General features: G+C 36.2%; 1 protein-coding gene across 1 annotated transcript in view; it reads right to left on the reverse strand.

The window, feature by feature from the left end:
• Nucleotides 1–21147, reverse strand: part of MMP16 (matrix metallopeptidase 16) — a 158706-nt gene that overhangs the window by 35124 nt on the left and 102435 nt on the right. Inside the window, exons 5-6 of the mRNA XM_088537014.1 lie at nt 3881–4042; nt 1213–1427 (exon numbers count right to left, since the gene is read on the reverse strand). Coding sequence (XP_088393140.1) covers nt 1213–1427; nt 3881–4042 — 377 coding nt within the window. The remainder of the gene's footprint in view (nt 1–1212; nt 1428–3880; nt 4043–21147) is intronic.

A 21147-nucleotide genomic window follows, 5' to 3' on the forward strand; every position in this document is an offset into this window, starting at 1 on the left:
TGAAACATAAATGCGGTTTGCAAACTGATAAGCATAAAAGCTGTATTGTAAATACAGGTAAGGGCTAAGGCAGTAAGACGTTAACACTTTTGGAGTGAGCACAATTTTTTTTTTTCAATCAGAAGAGGAAAAAGTGGCTAGTAATAAGAGTGAATCTATTTATCTAGGAACACAGACTTGGCTAGACAGGAAATTTTGTTTAGTTGGATAACATTTCATCGAATTTATGGAATTATGTCTAAAATAAATGAGAATATGTTCTATTGCTCTTGAGGTGGATGACATGAGTTTGAAGTAGGTATTTTAATATCCTGTTTAATGTCAAGTTAGAAAATTAGATTCTTCCTTAACCTTTGAGTTTTAGTCATAGGAAGACTGATGGTTGAGAACCTCCTGTTGTTTGAAGAGATACCATCTATTCAAATGAAAAGGCCTGACAACCACAAAAGGACTGACAAAACCCTCATCAATTCATGGTAAAAAATCTTCCTAACTACTGGAAGTAATGAATCCATAATTATTCTTCACTTCAGAATATCTTCAGGAAATCATATTGCAGATCATTCTCCTAAGGATAGTTTTGATGTCCATGAGACAGTGAAGTCTTTCTGTCAAAAGAAGATTGTCTTTTGGTCCAGTTTGTTTTGTTCAGTTCATTGTACATACTACATCTCAGCTTAGAGACAAAAGGTGAAGGAAAACAATGGCACAAGATTCTTATGGCACAACCCATTACTACTTAGATGTTGTGGTTTCTATGCAACTACACAATAACAAGCTTCTTTTGTAAATGATGTATCTAGCTGTAAAGTTAAAATTATAGCTCCTTTCAAAAAAAGAGTGTGTTGATGACACAATATCTATAGCATGTCTGGATGTGGTTGTGTCTCCAACAAAATCATCCTAATTAGCTCCTATACATTAGTTGATTTATGCTTTATGTTATCTTTACATGACATGCAGCATTTACTTAGTCTCATATTTTGAGGCATTACAGTTTCTGCTGACATACGTATTTTCCCAAAATAGAACATTACACCAGTCCTCTGCTAGACATTTAAGCCATGTATATGTTTATTTTTTAATTTGTCTCTTGAACTTTCTAACTGTGAGAAGGCTGGGAAAGTGGGAGTCATGATGAATGAGTTCTTTTTTTTTTTTAATAGAATTGTAGACACTTGATGTAACATTGAAAAATTCACAGCCTCCTACCTTGAAAACAAACATTTCCCGGCGAAGAATAGCTAGAGTATTGAAGTTCCCATCACAGATGTTAGGTTTGGCTCCAGGATAGGTAGGCTTGTCATTGGGTGGCCGGGGAGGTTTAGGCTGTCTGTCATTCTTCCGCGGGTCTGCTGGAGGGATTGAACGATGTGGGGGCACTGTGGGCAGAGGCCTTGTTGGAGGTGGGATCTTGTCAGGTGGACCTTTAAAAACAGTAGCAGGAGGTAGCACATAATTTGCATGTTTATCAACGGCATTCCAGAAAGAAATACACAAGAACTTGCTGCAAGCAGTGTAAAACCTACAGCAGAAAAGAATGGAAAAAGTGACTTTATGTGCCTTTCCCATGTTGTTAAAGGGTACAATGATGACAGGGCACTGTAGCGGAGAACTGTAGCAGAAATGAAGCAAATTAATTTTATGTTATTCAGAGTCTTTATTCTTTATTAGAACAAGATTCAGGATGCAAAGGCATCCAATACTTAAGAACTAGTAAGAACTAATTCATAGCATGTACTTCACCAACTGCAAAAGGTCTGCTTTGGCAAGAACAAGGTTATTTTCCTGCATAAGATTCAGGAAAAAAAATGACATAATATATAGGGTTTGATGACAGATAAAATAACTATTAAATTCATAATTTCTCTATCTGAAAGTCCTATGACCATTCCAGATAGATCCTGTTCAGAACCCCAATGACTTACAGTGGATGTACCGAAAATGTCTTTCCCTTTCCAGACCTACTATTACCTCTAGTCATATTTTCCGCATACAAAATGATATTTCAGCTGGATCAGCAGTATTTCTGGAAGCTAGGCAAACATTTTATTTTGCCCTCTCTCCAAATAATTTAAATACACTATCATTTTGACATTAAAAATAAGCCTAATTTGCATGACAAGCTTCAGGAAGAGTCTGAATATTGAAATAACTCTAAAATTGAAAAAAATGGCATTTGAATTTCTGACATTTGTTTAAAATAAGTACACTTTTAAAGAAAGAATGTTTACTGATTAACACTCTTTAAATGGTTGTCAATTAAAGAAGGCATTTATTTCATTCATAACTTTAAGGTTTGTGACATTTATAATTTGCAATTAATCGTGGTATTTTGAGAATTATTGTGGACCAAAGTAATTATTTTAATAGGTATGACATTTTTATTTAGGCATATGGTTGCTGATCACCTCTTGATTTTAAGAGAAGGGGCAGAGGAATCAGTCTGCAGTAGCTCATGTTGGAAAGATTTTAAATCCCAAACAAAGTTTCATATGCCATTTGGTGATGATGTCAGATATCACTTCCCTGGGGTAACACATTTCTCCTCATGCACAGCTCACATCTGTTAGAGCTTAATAGTTAGTGTATGGACAACGTACTCTTGTCTAGCACTCAAGTCTAGACTACCAACTTATGAGGTCATGAGAAAAAACTTTCCTGTCCAGCTAATCATAAAAAGAAAAAAAAAAAAAACTACCAAACAAAACTTGATCAGCCAATCATTTTGCAAACTTTTCAAGGTTTATGAAAACAGCCAAATATATCAACACTTGTTAATATAGTATTTTAAAAAGATTGCTAATATAAAACATTTCATGGAAGCTGCAGAGTTTTGATCAGTGATACAGTAAATCTGCACCAGTATAGGTATCTTTTCCAACAGCCAAGATAAGCAAAAGATAAGCAAGGAACGGCCCTAATTGATTGATAATCTTTATCAAAAATATCAAACTGAACACAAGTGCAAAATTAACTGGGAGCAGTTCCAAATGATAGATGCTGGATACATGGCAATAACATATGGATAGTGATTTTTATGACTGAAGAAAAGTAAAATAGTAAAGTAAAATAAAAAGATTAAAAAACCCATCTAGTTAACAGAAATCTGAAGAACTAAAGTCTTTAAAAGAGAGCAAAAATATGTCTTTGGAAACACAAGGAAGAGTAATACAGAAGTTAGTGTAATATGTAGCCTCTAATCAGATTACTGTTATTATTTTATTTTATTTTATTTTATTTTATTTTATTTTATTTTATTTCCAATTACTTTGCTTTCTCAATGAACTCAGTGAATTCACAATTTATGTACACCAGATGTGTTTTTTATTTCAGGCCACATGAATGAAAGAATAGTATTTTAAAGAAGTGGGACTCTCTCAAGCTGTGCAGCTCAAAATCTTGGTCTGGTAATAACATTCTTTTGAGATCAATTTATTTTATTTATCACAAGAAAGAGTTTTCTAGGACCACAGAACTGCTCTGCCCAGGGAACTATTTGGTATTATAACTGATAAAATGAGAAGAAATCAATTCGTCCAGTAATATGAGTTCGGCGTACTGTGGAAATAAGATCGTTATGGTTAAGACGTGCATTTCTTAATATTTTAATAGTTTCGGATCCCTTTGCAGATATTTCCTTTACAGCCTCTTAAAATATTTAAGATTGCTGAGTGTAGATTTAAATGCAAGTTGTGAACATTTAAGAACAAAGTAAAAGAGCTTCATTGTAACCTTTGGCTTTCTCACAAGAAGGCCTTTGGGACTGGGACTGGCAAGGTCTACGTTAACAAACTTCTTGGGGAAGTGGAGCGGACAAGAGATTCTCAAATGCACTCTAAAATGAGAACCTGAAATTACTAATACAAATATGACATACCATATATCTTCTGGATGCCCTGTAAATCATCATTAGGTAGTTTGAAGTTGTCGGTTTCCATATACTGGTAAAACGGAGCCATGATTGCAGTGGGATCATTCGAGTGCTCTAAGCCCAGAGCATGTCCCAGTTCATGCACTGCAACCAGAAACAGATCATTTCCTATGGAAACAAGAAGGGGAAAAAATATTTGAAGCCATAAGCATAGTAATAGAAATAACACAAGTGGAGGACTCTTGAACTGAAAGACATTTTCATGAAATGTGAATTTTATAAGGGAATGCTGTACAATGAAGCATAGGGATAACGCTTTAGCAACAGCAGTTTTTCCTTTTTTTCTTTTTTTTTTTTTTTAATGAGGCAACCATTACTATTATTAGGTGTAATGTGTGATACCTTTATCGATGCCATAAATGTATTGAGTTTTGTTTACCCTGGGCACATGGTTAGTGCAGACTACAAGCGTCCTACCTTCAAGCGTCTAAGCCTGTGTGCAAATTTCATTCACATAGACTTCATTTTGATGCTGCAAGGAGCCTGAGTGAAAATGCTTAAGTCAAGACAGAGTCTTCAGTTCCAAAGGGCAAATATCCCTGCTATGTGTGTGGTAAGCTTCATAAACTGAAGACTACCTATTTAGGACAATGTGTACAGAGAACCTTAGTCATCCAACTGCTGGTAATCAGACCCCTGCATATTATTTGTACATGTTGCTCATTTCTGAATCACAATTACTAAAATCCTAATGAGGAAAATCTGGGTGTCATGTTATCCTTCTCAAAATAGGACGCATTTATTTCATTGTGTAGTTCTCTTACACATGTAATTACTTACGTATTGATTTACAGAGATATAAACAATAAAATATCAGATTCATGTCATAGGCTAAATTCACTTCTTCATTATTCCTTTCCAAACACACCACTTTTATTGCAGGGTATTGGAAACAATTAGAAAATCTGGCAGTCAAATTACAGCACTCTTAGACAGGAACACAAATTTAAATTAATGGGACTGTTTCTATAAAGTAGAAAGTAGTATTTTTCTAAGAGTCATTTGTACAGATTCTGTCTGTAGTCAACCTATCCTATAATGAGACTGTGGAAAAATGTTTTACACCAGGAAAGTGGTTCTAGCCACTGGGAAAAAAGCAGAATTATTTCTCATTTTCATCTCAGACATCAATCTAATGATGGGAGGAATCATCCTCTGAAAGTGTGTTTCTGACACACTGACTACAGAACTATTTGAGAACACTAGCTTATACTGAGCACTTAATTTCTAGGCGGCTGGAGTCAGGTGCAATGAGTCCCACTTGCAGTAGATGGCTTCATGTTAAAATTACTTGTATTAATAAGGTAAAACTGTAAAAAAAGTATAAAAATGTAAAAGCTGCACTGTGGTCTAGTAGACAATTTAATTGTACATTGGAATAAGAAAAGGCTCAGAGTTAGCTCCCATCCTATGTTTTGTAAAGTCTTTGAGGGTGGGCAGTTATTTTCCACTGCTGACACATCGTGCACTGGAATTCCTGTGCTATTATAAAATTGGTCGTAATAACATAAAAAGTTGGATTTAGCAAAAAAAATTTACATATATATATATATATATATGAATAGAACTTTGAAGATGTAGTTGATAGCATTTCAATTTTTCAGCTATTTCCTTTTGCTGACATGAAGAAATAAACTTTCTCCCAAGTACATATGAAAAGGAAAGCATTTGGCAGTAAACGTCTTCATGATGTATGGAGCCATGCTGGGTTTTGTAAAATAAATGTTTGATTGAAAGCATGGAAACAGTCATAGCTAAAACTCTGCGCTTAGCTGACAGAGTCTTTTATTTTTATTTTCTGGTGCTTAAACCAGAAATATGAAAACTAAATGCTTTCACTCTTTTATGCAGTATGGTTGTGCAGAAAAATCATGTCTTTCAAAAATTAATGTGACTTAATATGCTTCCAAAAATGAGAAGAGTTTATCCTATCACTTGTAATTATGTGACAGTATTTTTTCTTGAGTGCTGTTCTTCTTATAGCAAAGCAGATTCTCAGCACACTGTTGACTATCCCTGTGAGGAATGCTTTTGATATTTGAATGTGCCCTTCCATATCCAGCCAGAACTCATCTTGACATAATCTCATATGAATAATCCACAACTAACACAGCTAATCTCAGCATCAGAAGTGAGGCACAGGAGCAACTCTGTAACAATTTTCATTTTGCAGTCATAGAATACTATGACTAGAACTAATAGCATTCAAAGAATGTTAGGCTTAAGATTGAAAGACACAGAAGAATAAAACATTACTGTAATATAATTACTGTACTGTGACATATCTCACATTATTTTGTAATTTTTTTTCTGAATGTTATAAAAACTAGAGTTCTGAACTAAGTTTGTTACAGTGAAATGTGTGGCATATTTGTGATGTAACTCTCTTGCTCTTTTTACCTTGAAAGGAAAACTTGCCTTCTTAGGTTCCCCGCGACATAATATTAACTTGTCCTTGTCCTTGTTTTAATAATTGTAGTAATAACTTGGTCACAGTACTTGTTAAAACAGATTTAAATAATTGTAAATGAACTAAAAGTTGATTCTATCAAAGTCATCAGGCTGGTCAACATGGGTTGGCCCAAGACTGAACTCAACTGGCCTCACTTGGTGGGAGTGTAAAAAGGAAGGGAGAGGTTGAAAACTGAGCTTTTTATAGCTTTTGAACTTCAAGAAGCTGTAGTTATATCTGCATTCTGTAGTGGACATTCTGCAGTGGAAGAGTCTGCCTCATTCCCCTATTTGTGCCCATCATGTAATGCAAGAGGAAACAATAAATCCTCTGGTTATCAGTCCCCATTGAGCACAAAGATCCTGAGGAATTTCCATATCTTGTTCCCTGCTGACCTTGAGGCTGCGTACACCACACAGGAAAAGGGTAAATAAATAAAACATAATGTCATCTACTGGCATTTGTTCCCTCCGGGAGCACAGATACATATCACATGGTAGAGTACTTCCAAAGTAATTCTTAACAATAGTGGGACTACATCACAGAAACAGTGTCACACAACAAGTTGCTACTTATTATTCTGTCTTTTTCTGATGGTCTTTTGGGTGGGGGTGATTATGTTGAAAAAGAAATTTAGCATCTGGCTGTCCCAGTAGATTTAGCCAAAGCCTAAGCCCCAGAGAGAAAGAAGGCAAAACCAATTTTGACTTTCTGCAATGCAACTTGTAGCCATCAGGGGAGCTACTAAATGCAGGAATGAAAAGATAGAGCAGCCCTTGGCACAAAGGGACAAGGGGGAAGAGAGAAGGTCATAGGAAAGAACTGGGAGAATAATAGTTCTTGCCTGGGGTGACAGAGTGATTTAACAGGGAACATATTTTCTACTTATAGTCAAATAACCCCATTATTCATAACACAATTTCCATCAAGAGTCATGATTGTCCCCAGGGCATCCCGAGTTTAAACTGACCCAAATGACTTATTACGGTGGAAACTGAGGTTTAAACCAGTTCAAGATGTATCGTGTGGAACCAGTGCAGGTAGGACTCCACTAGTGGAATATTTGCATCCAAAGGGATTTCATGTAACCAGATTTCTCCACTTGGGCAGCAATCACTCAGTCTGTTTGTACTTTGGGGAGTGGATTTGCCTTCAGCAGCTCAGTGTGCTGTGTCTCAACCAGCTATGGAAAGAGCAGAAGGAGAACCCTAAGAGCATCAGAAGAGCAGAGGCCTGCTTGCCCAAGATCATCCCACACGTGAGCATCCACTACTCCAGTAGAAGCACATGTTTTAGTCTACTTGGCTAAGGGAAGCACTGTCTTGAAAACTTTAGCAGGCTATGAACGCTGGGAGTTAAACTATATCTGACTATGATGGCTTTTAAACTAAAAGTTGCCGCTGAAGTTTATGCAATGGTGAATATTCAGGGTGATAATCTCAGTTGCATCTTGTTGTATGTGTCTATAGGGTAGTAAATAGATATTGTGAATTATATTTCAGAAGGTCCAGATATATATATATATGTTTCTGTTACTAGCATGTGAACTTGGAATAAAATGGGTACATGCTCAAACACATGGTGGTTAATTTTCTTTTTTAATTTCAGGTTCTATTTCACAGGGGGAAAAAAAAGATACTGGGACTGCATGTAAAGAACCAAGAGAAAATGGTGATTTTTATACTGACAGTTTTCTCTGAGGCTATGAACTATTTTAGGCATTAAATCTGCCTGACTTTACAATCACTGGCCAAACTCCAGAATATAAATATGTATTAATATATCAAATATTCAAGAGACAGCACTGTGGAGTATGGTGGCTTTCTCTGCAACTAATATATACACTATTTTTTATGTCTCTAGACAAACAATGCTAATGTTTGTCCACAGCAAGCTATTAAGAAATCCTCATTCGGAAGACAATCAGAATGTTTTAAATGGGTATATGAGCTTAATTTAGAAAAGCAGTATCTTAATGACTTGGCAACCCTTAGCACCTGGCCACCTTTTTGGAGTTGCAGTAAATGACACCCCAACACATGTCGCCTGGTTCTTCTCTTTGACAAACTGCTATAACACACTGAGCCCAAGAGCTGTCCATCATGTTAAGTGCCATGTGACTGCAATTCTGAAGACTTTCACATACAAAGAGAAGTAAAAAAGTTTAGAAAACGGATTTAAAATGCCAAACTAAAAAATGTCAAAACTGTTTTCTACACAGGCATGCTTTTTTTTCCAAGATTATTATTCCACTTCATTTTTCATGTGATGCAGACAGATATCAGATTAAATACATATGAAGGCGAAATGTAAATCTGTACAAGAAAGACTTCTCTTGCAGCCCTCATACTTACAAGGCAGTACTCCAAAGTACTGAAGCTTGAAGCTTCAAAGAATTACACATATGTACAGTCTTTGAATGTCTGATGCATTTACAGCTTTCGTTTTTGCTATTCACTTTCTGACTGTTAATCTACCAAACCTGCTGCTAACATTGTTTTGAGCTAGAACAGAATGTTGAACATGGAATTTCAATAGTCAACAATAAAAGAAAGAGTCTTTCTCTCTCTGACCTGATTGCAACACAGCAATATTGAGCTTACTTTTACATAAGCACAACATACAACACTTTATACAGAGAGCAAAAACGGACCCAGGCATACTCTCATACCCATAAAGACGCCACATTTTCCAGCCTAAGGAATCACATGCGGTTTTTTGAAGTTACATCAAACTTTTGAAGTTACTTCAAACTTTACACTTAAAATGAAAAGATGGAGCTGAGATGATTCAATAGATTTAAAAAGCAAAAAGTAAAAACTCTATTCTTGTGTTTTTAAATATGTATAATATATAGTGCATCTGTTTTCTATGTAAACTTACTGTATCTATTTTGCATACGGTACTTTAAATGATCATTTTTCAACACCTTATATCTACACATTCAGCTGTTTTTTCACTGTGAAAAAGAATCTCAAAATACACTTCTTTCTACTCTATTATTACATATGCTGATATATATCACTAAAATCTTTGCAAACTTTTAACTGATATGTGTATGCTTGCAAATAGGGAGTTACAGACATTACGCTATATACAAATTATATATTCTGTATAATTTATTGTACTCACACCCACACATGTCCCTTTTTAAAAAAACTGCTCTCTTTAAAACAGGCCAACAGCTTAGTGAGAGATTTAAACTTCCTTGCCTGAAATCTGACAGGGGGATATTCCTCCTACCACGTAGCACTGTCTTTTTGAGGTTCAGAGATCCTTGCTGGGATTTGCTAAGGACAGGGGAGCACACAGGTATGTGTGTCATTTCTGGCAGTCATTTCTACTGGTTCTGCATGTTGCAGACATAGTGCAGGAGAAGCCAGGAACCTGATAAAAAATACCTTTTTTTTTTTTTCAGAAAACAGATCAGTATGAGTTTTAGAAGGTCACATCATGTAATAGAGTAAAAATTTCTGCCTTACTGCTTATGGAGAAGCGAAGCAGCTGGAGATGTTCCCCAAGGAGGTAAGGGACACAAGACTGCTTTTTGAGAAGAGGTGTAGATACGGTGGCATGATTTCCTTCTGCAAATATAATGCTAATGGCTTGGTTGCATGCTTTGAGGAATCCCTGCTGCAAGAGGAAGCCTAACAACCTAAGAACATCCACACTTGCACTGAATCTTTAGCTCCTGGGATTCACTTCTTCAGTACTCACATCCAGTATTAAACTTGTATACTATTTGCAAATGGCATTTGCACGCGAACGGTGATAAAGTCTTATCGATTAACAGACTGAAAAGTTCTATCCTGAGTGGGTTCATGGTCATCCTTAGATACTGAATATTTTAAATAATTTAAAATTACATCAGAATTACATTTTGCTAGGAAAGAAAATTTTCATAAACTCTTCCAGCATGCTCACACTACCAAAAAGTTTCTAAAATACAAGGGTCTTTCTTATAACATTGCAAATAAATAACTAGGAAGCTAAATAACATTTGCTCTGTGTTTCCAAGGGGCTAAGTACAATTACAAATGCTGCAGAGAGATACAGTAGCAGCCTTATCTATTTATACTCTTTCCTGTCTTTTCTTTGGTGCTGTTTTTAGTTGTTGCTGTGGGAACAATAAGCTGGAGAAGTATTTAAAACTCCTTTCTGAAGGCTACAAGAAGGAACACATGCTGGGATGGAGGATTTGGATACGCATATGAAAAAAGCAAGCATCATGCAACTCTCAGCTTTCCTCCTGGCTTCAGACCTTGAGTAGTATCTGCGTGAAGAGAATGGACAACTTCCTACCACTCCTGAGCAGGTGCCAGGCAGTGGGAGGGAAAAAGTAAAAGGATCTTCATTGCGCATTTGCCCATAGTAAAATAGTGTTTTAAAGACTTGTCTAAAAAGGCTGTTATGCTAAAGTTGTGGCTGCTCTTGTTTCAAAGGGACGGGATGATTCTTTCTTTTTTTTTTCCTCCTCCATTTCCCTTAGTGTCCTGTGCATTCTACTATAAAAACAAAAAATGCATAATTCCTGGGAGGAAGGTCAAAGTCACACTACCAAGACCGCCCACAGATGTAACCTGCCATGGGGCATATCAGTTAAGGGGACTGCAGGTAACTGAAATGCCTGCAACACAACTTATGTACGATTTAATTTATGTATAAATCTTGTGTTGGCTTTTTGCAGAGATGTTTTTTTATCCTGTGTCAGTTAAACTACTGAGAGTGTTTTCCTTTAGCTTAACTCACACTGAAATAATCAAAAACAGTTTCAGCATTCTTACCGTATTATTATATCTATTGGCTTAGGCCTTTTAGATTTTTTAAAGATAAATAACATAGTGTCGTATAAATATTTAGAGTTATATACAGCTCTTCCTCCACCTTTTGTTTTACTTAAGAAAAAGAAAAGGCCAATTATTTGTACTTGTTTTTTCTTGGACAAGGGATAACAAAAAATGGGAATTTAGTGTCCTAAGTGAAAAAAATAAGAGAAGATAAAAATCATAAAAAATTACTGTAAGAGAAGATAAAAATCATAAAAAATTACTGATCTGAAAAGCAGATATCTTTTCTAAGAAGGCTGTGCACTTAAAGGGAGACCTAATGCAAGCGTGTATCATCTGCTAAGTTGAGACCACTTAAACTGAAGCTCGGATATAGAGAGAAGATCACAGAGAGACAATCTGCTAGTTTTTGCCCCACTCTTTTAAATTTTTTTTTTTTTTAATTTAGATTGTTCCTTTTTGATCTGTTTTCATCTTTTTCCCTACCTGATGTTTCAGCTCTAGGTGTTACCAGGCAGTGGTGTTAGCTGCTCAGCACTTTTTGAAACTGAAGATACTTAAGAAGGAGCCTAAAAATAGATTAAAAGACCTTGGCCTCGAAAACCTGTTTTGAGAATTTTGAAGTTAAGGAATCGTCAAGGTGCAGTTTTCATGCACAAATTATCTTCAAGAGTTGAGAACACAGGCACTGTTAGAAAATCTTTCAAGATTTCATAATGGGAGGTCATATTCTATTGCTAACAACAGTTGTATATAGTATTTCCTTCTAATTATATTTTAAGATTAGTTTACAATTGAACATAGCATATTCTGCTTTTGTAACAACAATTCTTTCAGGTTCTGCCCAATAGGCAATGAAGCATGTAACTACAGTTAAATTTTGCCTCATTTACAGGAACCATAAGAACATCTATGCTAAATGGAAGTGTGAATTTTCAGATTCTGTTTTCATATAAAAAGCTAAGGAAGGGAAGAAATGATATTCTGTTGAATGTCTAAGGGGAAAAGTTGAGAGTCAGATTCCTAAAACTGCTCCCTTGGGAAAATGTCCCAACAATATGGCCCACAGACTCTAGGATCTCTGTGGACCGCTTGAAAGTTTGAAGCGCCAAGCCCCGAGCCTGCTCCAAATAAGATAAAAGTCATTTGCCAGGCACAATGAAAGTACTCAGAGACAATTTTATTTTCCTAGTTCCCTTTCATAAATTATTTCTTCTAGCAGAGCAGACTGAACATGATCATTTTGAGCTATTAATTTATCAGATTCAGTTGTGACGAGTTCTGATTTTTATGGGAACCTATTTGTGATCATAAGGATATTTTTCCCTCTTTTAAGCTGACATATTTGAGAGTATGGATTTTCCCACCCTCTCCATGGCACGTAATCCAACAAGAACCTAAAACTCTTGTCTCTGTTGTCAAACCTCAACAGTTCTGAACCAGTTTGCTTCTTATATAAAGTGCTTTTTTGCTTACACAAAGATGCGTAGGGGATAAGAAAAAAAAATAAAATAAAAATAAAAAAACCCCCTCACAACACTGGACTATGTTCAATCCTTTTTTTTTTTTTTCGTTTTTCCTGTAACTTTCTGCCATGTGGAAGAAGACATGGAGCTACTTCACATCCTAGATACAGGCTTAACATTCACTAATTTCCTTCCTAAAAGGAGGAAAGGTGGGGTAAGTCTAAGTTTGTATATTTGTTGTGTTTTTGTTGTTTTGTTTCTTATCATTTCCAAAGAGTATGTGCATAGAAAGCCTGAGTGGTCATGAAAATAATCATGAAGAGGATGACTCATATGGTATATATCTGAACAGAAAATTTTTCTCAATGCTCTTTACTAGCACACCACAGGGAAAAAAATAAAATTCAACTTACTAATAAATTTAACAAGCATGTTTCAACTAAATTTCCCCATGTTGGGTCAGTGCTCTTCATATTCATATGAGTGTCTGATGAAATGAATTCAATTTAGGAAGATGATAAGAAGATCTTATCTCCTTTGCTATGCAATCAGTTATGAGAAAGATATCTTTGGACAAAAAAAATAAAATAAAAAATGTCATAATCTTTATATCTTTCTGTGAATCTGGCTGCAGTGCTGTGTTGGCCTGTGGCCTGCGCCACGGCCCTCTCTGCTTGGCAATTAAGCTGCAGCGTAAACACCATCTTACTTCTGCAGACACTAAAAGCACAATATAAGATGTGCTTAGCAACCTCCATTTCCATTGCTTTAATTGCAAAGTTCATCTCCTTCTTGACATATTCCACAGTCTCTCTTGGAGTTTGCATAACGCCGCAATTCGCAATTTTAGACCAAGAAGGGAGTTGAAAGTATGATATTGCACATTGATAGCCCCTGGGATGCATTAAAAGCAGCCAGATAAACACACATCTAGAACACTGGGCTGGATTCATCCCCAGGACTCTGCCTTCACTGACTGCCAGGGTTTAGCAGGTTTCCCTTTTAATGAAATGTAAATGAAGTGTTTTTCTCAAAGCTGAAAGGGTGTTCCATGAAAGCCAGAAAAAAAAAAAGTCATAAAAAATGAGCTCATTGCTTTGCCAAATGTTAATATTTTCCATCATCTGGCTTCTAGCCAATAAATGGGGTCTAGCAGACAGATCCTCTTCTCGTGCCTCGACAGGCCCATGTCTAATGACTGAGCCCCTCAAACAAGCTAGGGTCGTTTATGGTTGTTTTTTAAACATTTTCCATTTCTTCAGCACCTTTCTGTTTTCAAGCGTAGCTTTGCATCCAATGTTAATACCCTCAAGGACATATTTTACAGAGCTGACTCTGAATATTTCAGCGCATTATTCAAGATCCTGGTGTGAACGAACGTGGGACAACAGACAGGCTTACACACTCCAAGCGAGTACCATCCATGGAGAGGTTGAGAAGACTGAGGACAGATTACTTGATACAGGTCTATCAGCACAACACGCTCTTGTTGGCCAAGGACTGGTTTGCTTTTTAAATCCCGGAGGCCTTGAGGTTTAGCAACAGAAAGTATTATCGTATGGCATGCCCAGGTTTAAATTCTGTGTGAATTGAGTATATTTGAACTAAGTGGATTTGAGGGAGAACTGTGAAACAAAAATTATGAATAGTTACTGCAAGTATTTGCTACTTGCAGAGTTCTTTTAAAGATTATCCTGTCATCTTCATCTTCTTTCGTTATTAATATAATAATGAAAATATGTCTCATTTTGCATTTGGAATGATTCAGTTTAAAATATACATTGTGCTTTCAATGTTATGATGTGTGCTTACACCTTACAATCACATATAAACAAAGTTGTTACTCAAAACTAGGACTCCGTAGCCTGGAAATGACAGAGATGTGAATGACATAGATATGAATGGGATAGATAAAGTGATTAAGAAATCATTCCTCACAATATGAGCACCAGTGTACATAAAATGAGTTTATAAAAAGACAGGTTCAAAGCTCAGAAAGATGTAGCTTTTCACAAATCTGCTTAAACTATAGAACACATGTCCACTGGAAGTTGTAGATTCTAAATGCTTACAAGGGTTCAAAAAAAGATTACACCAGTTCATGAAAGGAAATCCCTGAAAAGCTATTAAACACAGAAATATGGCCTCTGGCTCAGAAATTCAATGAGCCACAGATTGCTGGGAGCTAGGAGGGAGTATGCTAGGGTTTTATTGCCATATGCTTGCCCTGCTCTTATCTTCTTCCCTGGGTATCTGTTAATAGCCCTGACTGGAGACAGGATATATTCTAGGAGAACCTTTTATCTGACTTGATACCGGAAATTCCTTAAGTATTTTAAAACATATATACGGTATAATAACACAAATTCAGAAAAGACATTCAAGTTTTACATACTTGGGAGTAGAGGACTAGAAAACAGCTCAAATTTGATATTGATAAATGTATGACAAGGGTAGATTAAATAATCAATTAAATAAGAGCACTATGCTTAATAAATGAAAGGGATGCTAATACTGTAATACAAAGTTTCCTTTAATCTGAGATGCTCAGCTTTCTTCAGCATGACAGAGCACTCTTTCAGGCACAGAGCTCGCTTAAGAGACTCAGTTTGCAGGACTCGTCTGGTTTGTCTTTGCAGCAGCATATATCTGCTGCACTGTGTCAACCACCCTGGCAGCCACAGGAAATTTACTACAAATTGATCTATGTAGTTCAAAGATCAGGATTTTCATAAATTTTAGTTGGCCGCTAGCACAGTGTGCACAGCGGAATCTATGCACTACCGGAGCTGAAGTGCGTTTCACTGGGTGCGCGATCTGCAGGATGTCCTAAAAGCTTTTGCTTGCTACAAAGTGACGGGCTTTTTTATGATGATGATTATTATTGTCTGCAAAACTTGAATAAGTTTTTGGATGTTAACAAAAAATAACCAAAGCCTTGAAAAGAGTTTTGGTTTTTGTTTTCCCCTAAGCACTGCATTCTACATGAATGTAAGCACTCTGTAAACACTTGCTCATTGCATTTAAATCTAAATGCACATCAAAACATCTATTACTTCGGTGGTGCCTACTGAATGTAAAAAAAAAAATCTCTTGTTATTATTACTTATATATATTTTAGAATGGATGAACAACTTTCGTCAGAATTTCAGTATGGTTCAGTAGTTGCCTCAGTAAATCTGCTATAAATTTTTACTCATGCATTTATCATTAATTGCTATTTATACTGCAGATATGAATATAAATAGAAGGGTATAGTATGCCGCTACTCTTCTATGTTTATTTAAAGAAAGCTTACATTTAGCTCTTGCCTAATATTTTCTACCACTGGGAGACACAGAGGGAAGAGTTCTACAGTCAGGGCTTCAGTCAGCAATTGGTACATTAAGCATCATGCCTAATCTGCTCGAAGTCTAAGCTCTCAAGACATCTTTTTTTTTTTTTTTTTTTTTCCCCAAGAGCTGCTTCTAAGTCTTGCTCAGTTTTAAAGAGCTGCACTTGTGGAACTAGGTCAATCTTAAATACACCTACTTAAAGCAGTGCGTTCTCCATTTAAAGTGGTTTAACACTCATTTAAATAGTTTTAGATGCATTTAGCAATTTACCAGAAAAACAAACTGCTTTAAAAGAGGGTTAAAATGACTTAAATGCATTTAACCTGACAATTTGAAATCAGTTTTGATAAGCTCGTGCAATTTTTGAAATAGAGGCAAGAGCAAAAGTTAGAGATTTTGATTACTGACAGACAGCAAAAATGTTCAAATACTCTCAAGCAAAGAAAGGAAATATGTAAATTAAGAAGCCAGAAAAAATATGATGGTATGTATTAGTGATGGATTTTACTCTCTATGAAAATTTAGTGCATATACCTTCATTCATTATGGCTCACTCTTTGAACGTCTTCCTTTCTGCTTTGTTTACTCTGCCATAATATTTAGTATACCATCTGAAAGCTTTTTTATATTTAATGGAAAATATGTATTTAATAAGGCATACAGTAAATCCAAGGAAAATAAAGTGATGAAAAATACATAAGGCAATAGAGAGGAGGAAGAACACCTCAGTCATCAGTTCCAAGAGCCTGTGCTTCACTCCACAGGAACGCAGCAGTAATTGCAACCTGCTCACAACCCTTTTCTCTTTCTTTCCCTTGCCACCCTATGCCAAGGTGAAACTCCTGAGCACGGTTACTAGCCAGGAATCTGCCTTTGATGAGGCTGCGAAAGACTAACGGGGCGTTACATAAACTCAGTCCATTCTATGTCCCCTGGGGCCTCACCAACAAAACGAATCGGGGATATCGGCTCCAAATTTTCTAAGGATGGAGGCAGCTTCTTCCAAATTCCCCGTTCAGAAGAATAAATGTGGGGGCTCCTCATTTGTCCTCTCTTAGGTCTGACCTCAGAAATGCTGAAAGGTCTGAGATTCATCTACTATTTAACTTTTTGTCCAGTTTTAATTCCCCGAGAAGACATCAGACTAAATTGAGATTAGCTCTCATCCTCGCCAAGATTTTATAAGGGGTTCAGCACATATTCCTGCTCATTTCCCCCTGCAAAAACAACCAAAAAAAACAAAGAACACACCCCTCACTCAAATCCAGAAGCTAGTTTTTCTATAGTAGAGCTTAAATTTTTGCTTCATAAGCAATCCTTGCTATGCAGACTGCATTAAGCAGCTCTTAGATCAAATATTGTGTCCTTTGTTTCCCACAAAAAGTACTGTCATCGGATCATAGGCTACCTTCAACGGAGGTAAGGAAATCTCATGAGCATATTATATGATTTTTTTTTTTTTTGTAATTCCTGTATTTTGAAGTACACACACGAAAACTAGCCTACCAAAATTTTATTACCATATACCAGTAACAAGGCAGAGTTGCAAGATAAGTCCTATTGCTGATTATGCTCCTGTATGAATATATATTCATTAAAACTTTTATGTTCAGCAGATGATAAAGTTCACATAGATTAATTAACATGAACTGCCTGTTGCTCAAAAAGAGAGCAAAAAAGGGACACTATAGGTAGAAATAGGTATCGTCTGTGTCTCATGACAGAGAAAGCATTTCTCTTTGTGAATGGTACATCCTGCTGCAATAAGCTGGGAACTGGGGGGACAGAAGGCTAAAGGCTCTGAGGTTTAGCAGCTCCATAATGAAGCAGATATGCCAGATATACTAATCACTGGAACAGGCTGCCCAGAGAGGTTGTGGAGTCTCCTTCTCTGGAGATCTTCAAAACCCACTTGGACGCAGTCCTGTGCCACGTGCTCTAGGTGACCCTGCGTGTGCAGGGGGGTTGGACTAGATGATCTCTAGAGGTCCCTTCCAACCTTAAGCATTCTATGATTCTATGATCATTCTACCAAAATCGCATAATTCAACCCGTTATTTAATGCAGCTCAGAGAGCATCAAAAACTTCCGAGCTGCAGACCTAATAATGACTAGATGAAGATAATATGGGGGAGAGCCTTGTTAAAGCCAACAAGAACATTATTTTGAGCTCCGGGGCAGGAGGACAGGGCATAGTAAAGGATTTTCTTTCTTTTAGCCTAGCAGCTAGGCTATTTACAGTAGAGGCAGCTCTCCACACCCTAAACCCACAGCCTCTGACTCTGATTTTCACCACTGTGGTTTGAAACATTTGCAATTGAAAAGATCCTTTGAAATAGATTCTTGTTGTGGATTTTGACAACACTGTATCTCCAGAGCATCTCTACTCTCAGCAAAAGGTCAATGTCTTTTCCTGGGTTTAGATCCATCAGTCAATGTCTATAAATTTTTCATTCCAAAATTGAGGTGATTTATATCACCTACATGGAGTGGAGTCATGGGAATGATGAAATCTCTCCCTAGCCTCAAGCCTGAGAGAATCAAATTTCTTTCTTCCTTTTTTTTTTCCCTTCCAGTTTAAAGTTTTTCTTGATAAATGCTGGGTTTTACAAATAGCACCTTATGTCACCTGAGGTTACTTATTTTCATCTCCTATTTACTCTTTATTATCCTACTTTGCTTTATTATATGAGTGTAATATAATAACAAGCAACACTTGAATGGTGAGTGGTGGAAGGCTATAGGTCAATGTATTCGTTCAAAGCATTTGAATGCTGCTATCTCTTTTTTGCAAAAAAAAAAAAAAAAAACAAAACCCTTTTCTCCTCCAGTATAACCTTTTCCTATATAGCTCAACTAGAGTTAAAATACCAGCTGTGCTCTGCTTGCAAGGCATTCTTAAAACAAAGCATTACCTAGCTTCAGGGAGCCTGCTAGCATTAATTGTGTGACAGTAGTTTTTTTCTGAGTGACAGGCCCATTAGTCTTTACTCCTACAAGAGTCTTACTCATCCTTCAGGGTGAGGGAGGAGCCACAGAACAGACCTCTTCCCTGGGACATGATTGATAAAAGCGGTCTGTGATCCATGAAAACATGTCCCTGGAGCAAGAACAAAGGGAAGCAGCACTGAACTGCAGAGATGACGCATTCTATTGCAACTGTCCTTTCAGTCTAGGACGTTACTAAAACCAAGCAAAACATAATAAAATCAAGCAAGCATGATAAGGAAATAAAAAAAAAATAAATAAAGCCACAATATAATTGAAGTTAACTAGTCAATATAAAGTAACTTTGGAAAAAACATACTCAGAATACTCAATCTATATATATTCCCTTATATTTCGCTTTGGCTTCATCCAGTGGAATAAACTAGCAATTAAAATTATTTAAAAAGAACAACAGTTTATTAAAGCATTTCAAGAAGTAGTTTTTATCCTCTTAAGTAGAGGTATGCAAACTGTTTTCACTAGCAGAACAGTACATGATGTAAAATGAGGTTAGTTCTTTTCAAGAGGATCTTAGAATGCTAGTTTTTTCTGCTAAAGAACCAAGCTGGTCTGTTTTTTTCAAATCACTCTGGAATAATAGTATAGGAATCAGAGATAATCAGTCCTTTGTGGCCAGATTTCATTTAAAAATAAAGACAAAAAATCTATCACCAAGCTCTCTGCTCTTCTACTGGATATGTAACTACACTACACGAAGATGACTATCGAAGCAGTACTGCAGAAATGAACCTTAAAAAAATGACACTCACCTGGGAAAAATGACTCATGGCTAAGATCGTAAATATATTTTTCAACCTTCTGCTTTTCAGTGCTCTGAGACTGAGCTCAAGATGATAGGGAGCCTAAGAGAGCTGTAACTCTTTTCTTACTGTCAATCCCAAAAGGCATGGTTGTCTTCTTTTTCCACCTGGAAATTTTGTCCAGCCAAAAAAAAACGTGGACATTTCTTCAGGATTCCTAGATGTAAGCTAATGCGGTAAGATCATCAGCAGAATTTGCCTGTCTGATATCTGGAAGTTATGGACAAACAGCAATGCTGCATATACAGATCAACTGCATACACATTGCTACTTCTTGGTTACAAGATAAGCTTTTTGTTGTAACATAAGGTATATATCTCTTCATGACCCATTCCACATATCACATCAGTAACCAAACTAGAGGTCACCAAAATTCTACAGAAAACTTTTGGCAGTCAGATATTTATCATAATTTTCATTTATGTTATACAAATGTTGCAGTCATAAACTCTCTTCTGTCTTCTGTATTGACTGTTTTCCATTTTAACAGGAATAAATATCCCTGCAAAAAGTACGTATGAACATACCAAAGTACATAGCTTATTAGATTTACAAAACAAATTTCTACTGTCTGTTATCCTAACATGATATAAATAGCAAAACATTTTCATATAGGTCAGCACTAATATTTAAGTAAGGATATTTTTTGCAAGTATCATTTTACCTTCAGTTGAATTTTTCTTTCAAAATATCTTAGAATTAATTTATACGAGAAACAGCATCTTGTTGTACAAAACTAAACCATGAAAAATCATATAGTAGTGCCCTTATGCACTCTGATAATTATTAAAAATAAACTAAAAGTGCAGAAAGTTGCACATTTTGATAGAAATTAAAAGTATCCATATGTTGAACTGCTCCAAAAGAACTATCAAATCTTAAATTGACTCTTTGCCTTAAGTGTACAACATGTCTGTAGATTTTCCTGAGTATTTGAAGTAAATACCCAACAAACACAGAACATTATGTGCTGAGTTGGTTTCCTGTTGAGGCCCATACAAACCACATCTTAATTTAGCCTCACAATACTGTTACTGTCTATGTACCTGAATTGCAAAACAGCAAATTGCCACTGATATTTCTCTGAGATGAGCTCACAGAAGAGCACAAATATACGAGCAGTGCAATACCACAGATTTTGCCCCAGCAAGAATATACATGGTCCACTCAAAATAAGCTTCTTAAACCCCTCTGCCATTAAAGATCTCCACAATGCAGATCATTACTCTGCTGCTTCATTGAGACCATAGTGGAAGTATTGCCCAGTTTTAATATTTTATTTATACTTCTGAAATATTAAATTAAAGCATTGTTAAAAACACCAAACTAAAAACAGTTCTAAAAGAAAAAGCTTTGAATTTGAC

This window comes from Tinamus guttatus, unplaced genomic scaffold, assembly GCF_059628265.1.
Source record: "Tinamus guttatus ecotype Peru unplaced genomic scaffold, ASM5962826v1 Tinamus_guttatus_pri_ptg000713l, whole genome shotgun sequence".
Classification (NCBI taxonomy): Eukaryota; Metazoa; Chordata; class Aves; order Tinamiformes; family Tinamidae; genus Tinamus; species Tinamus guttatus.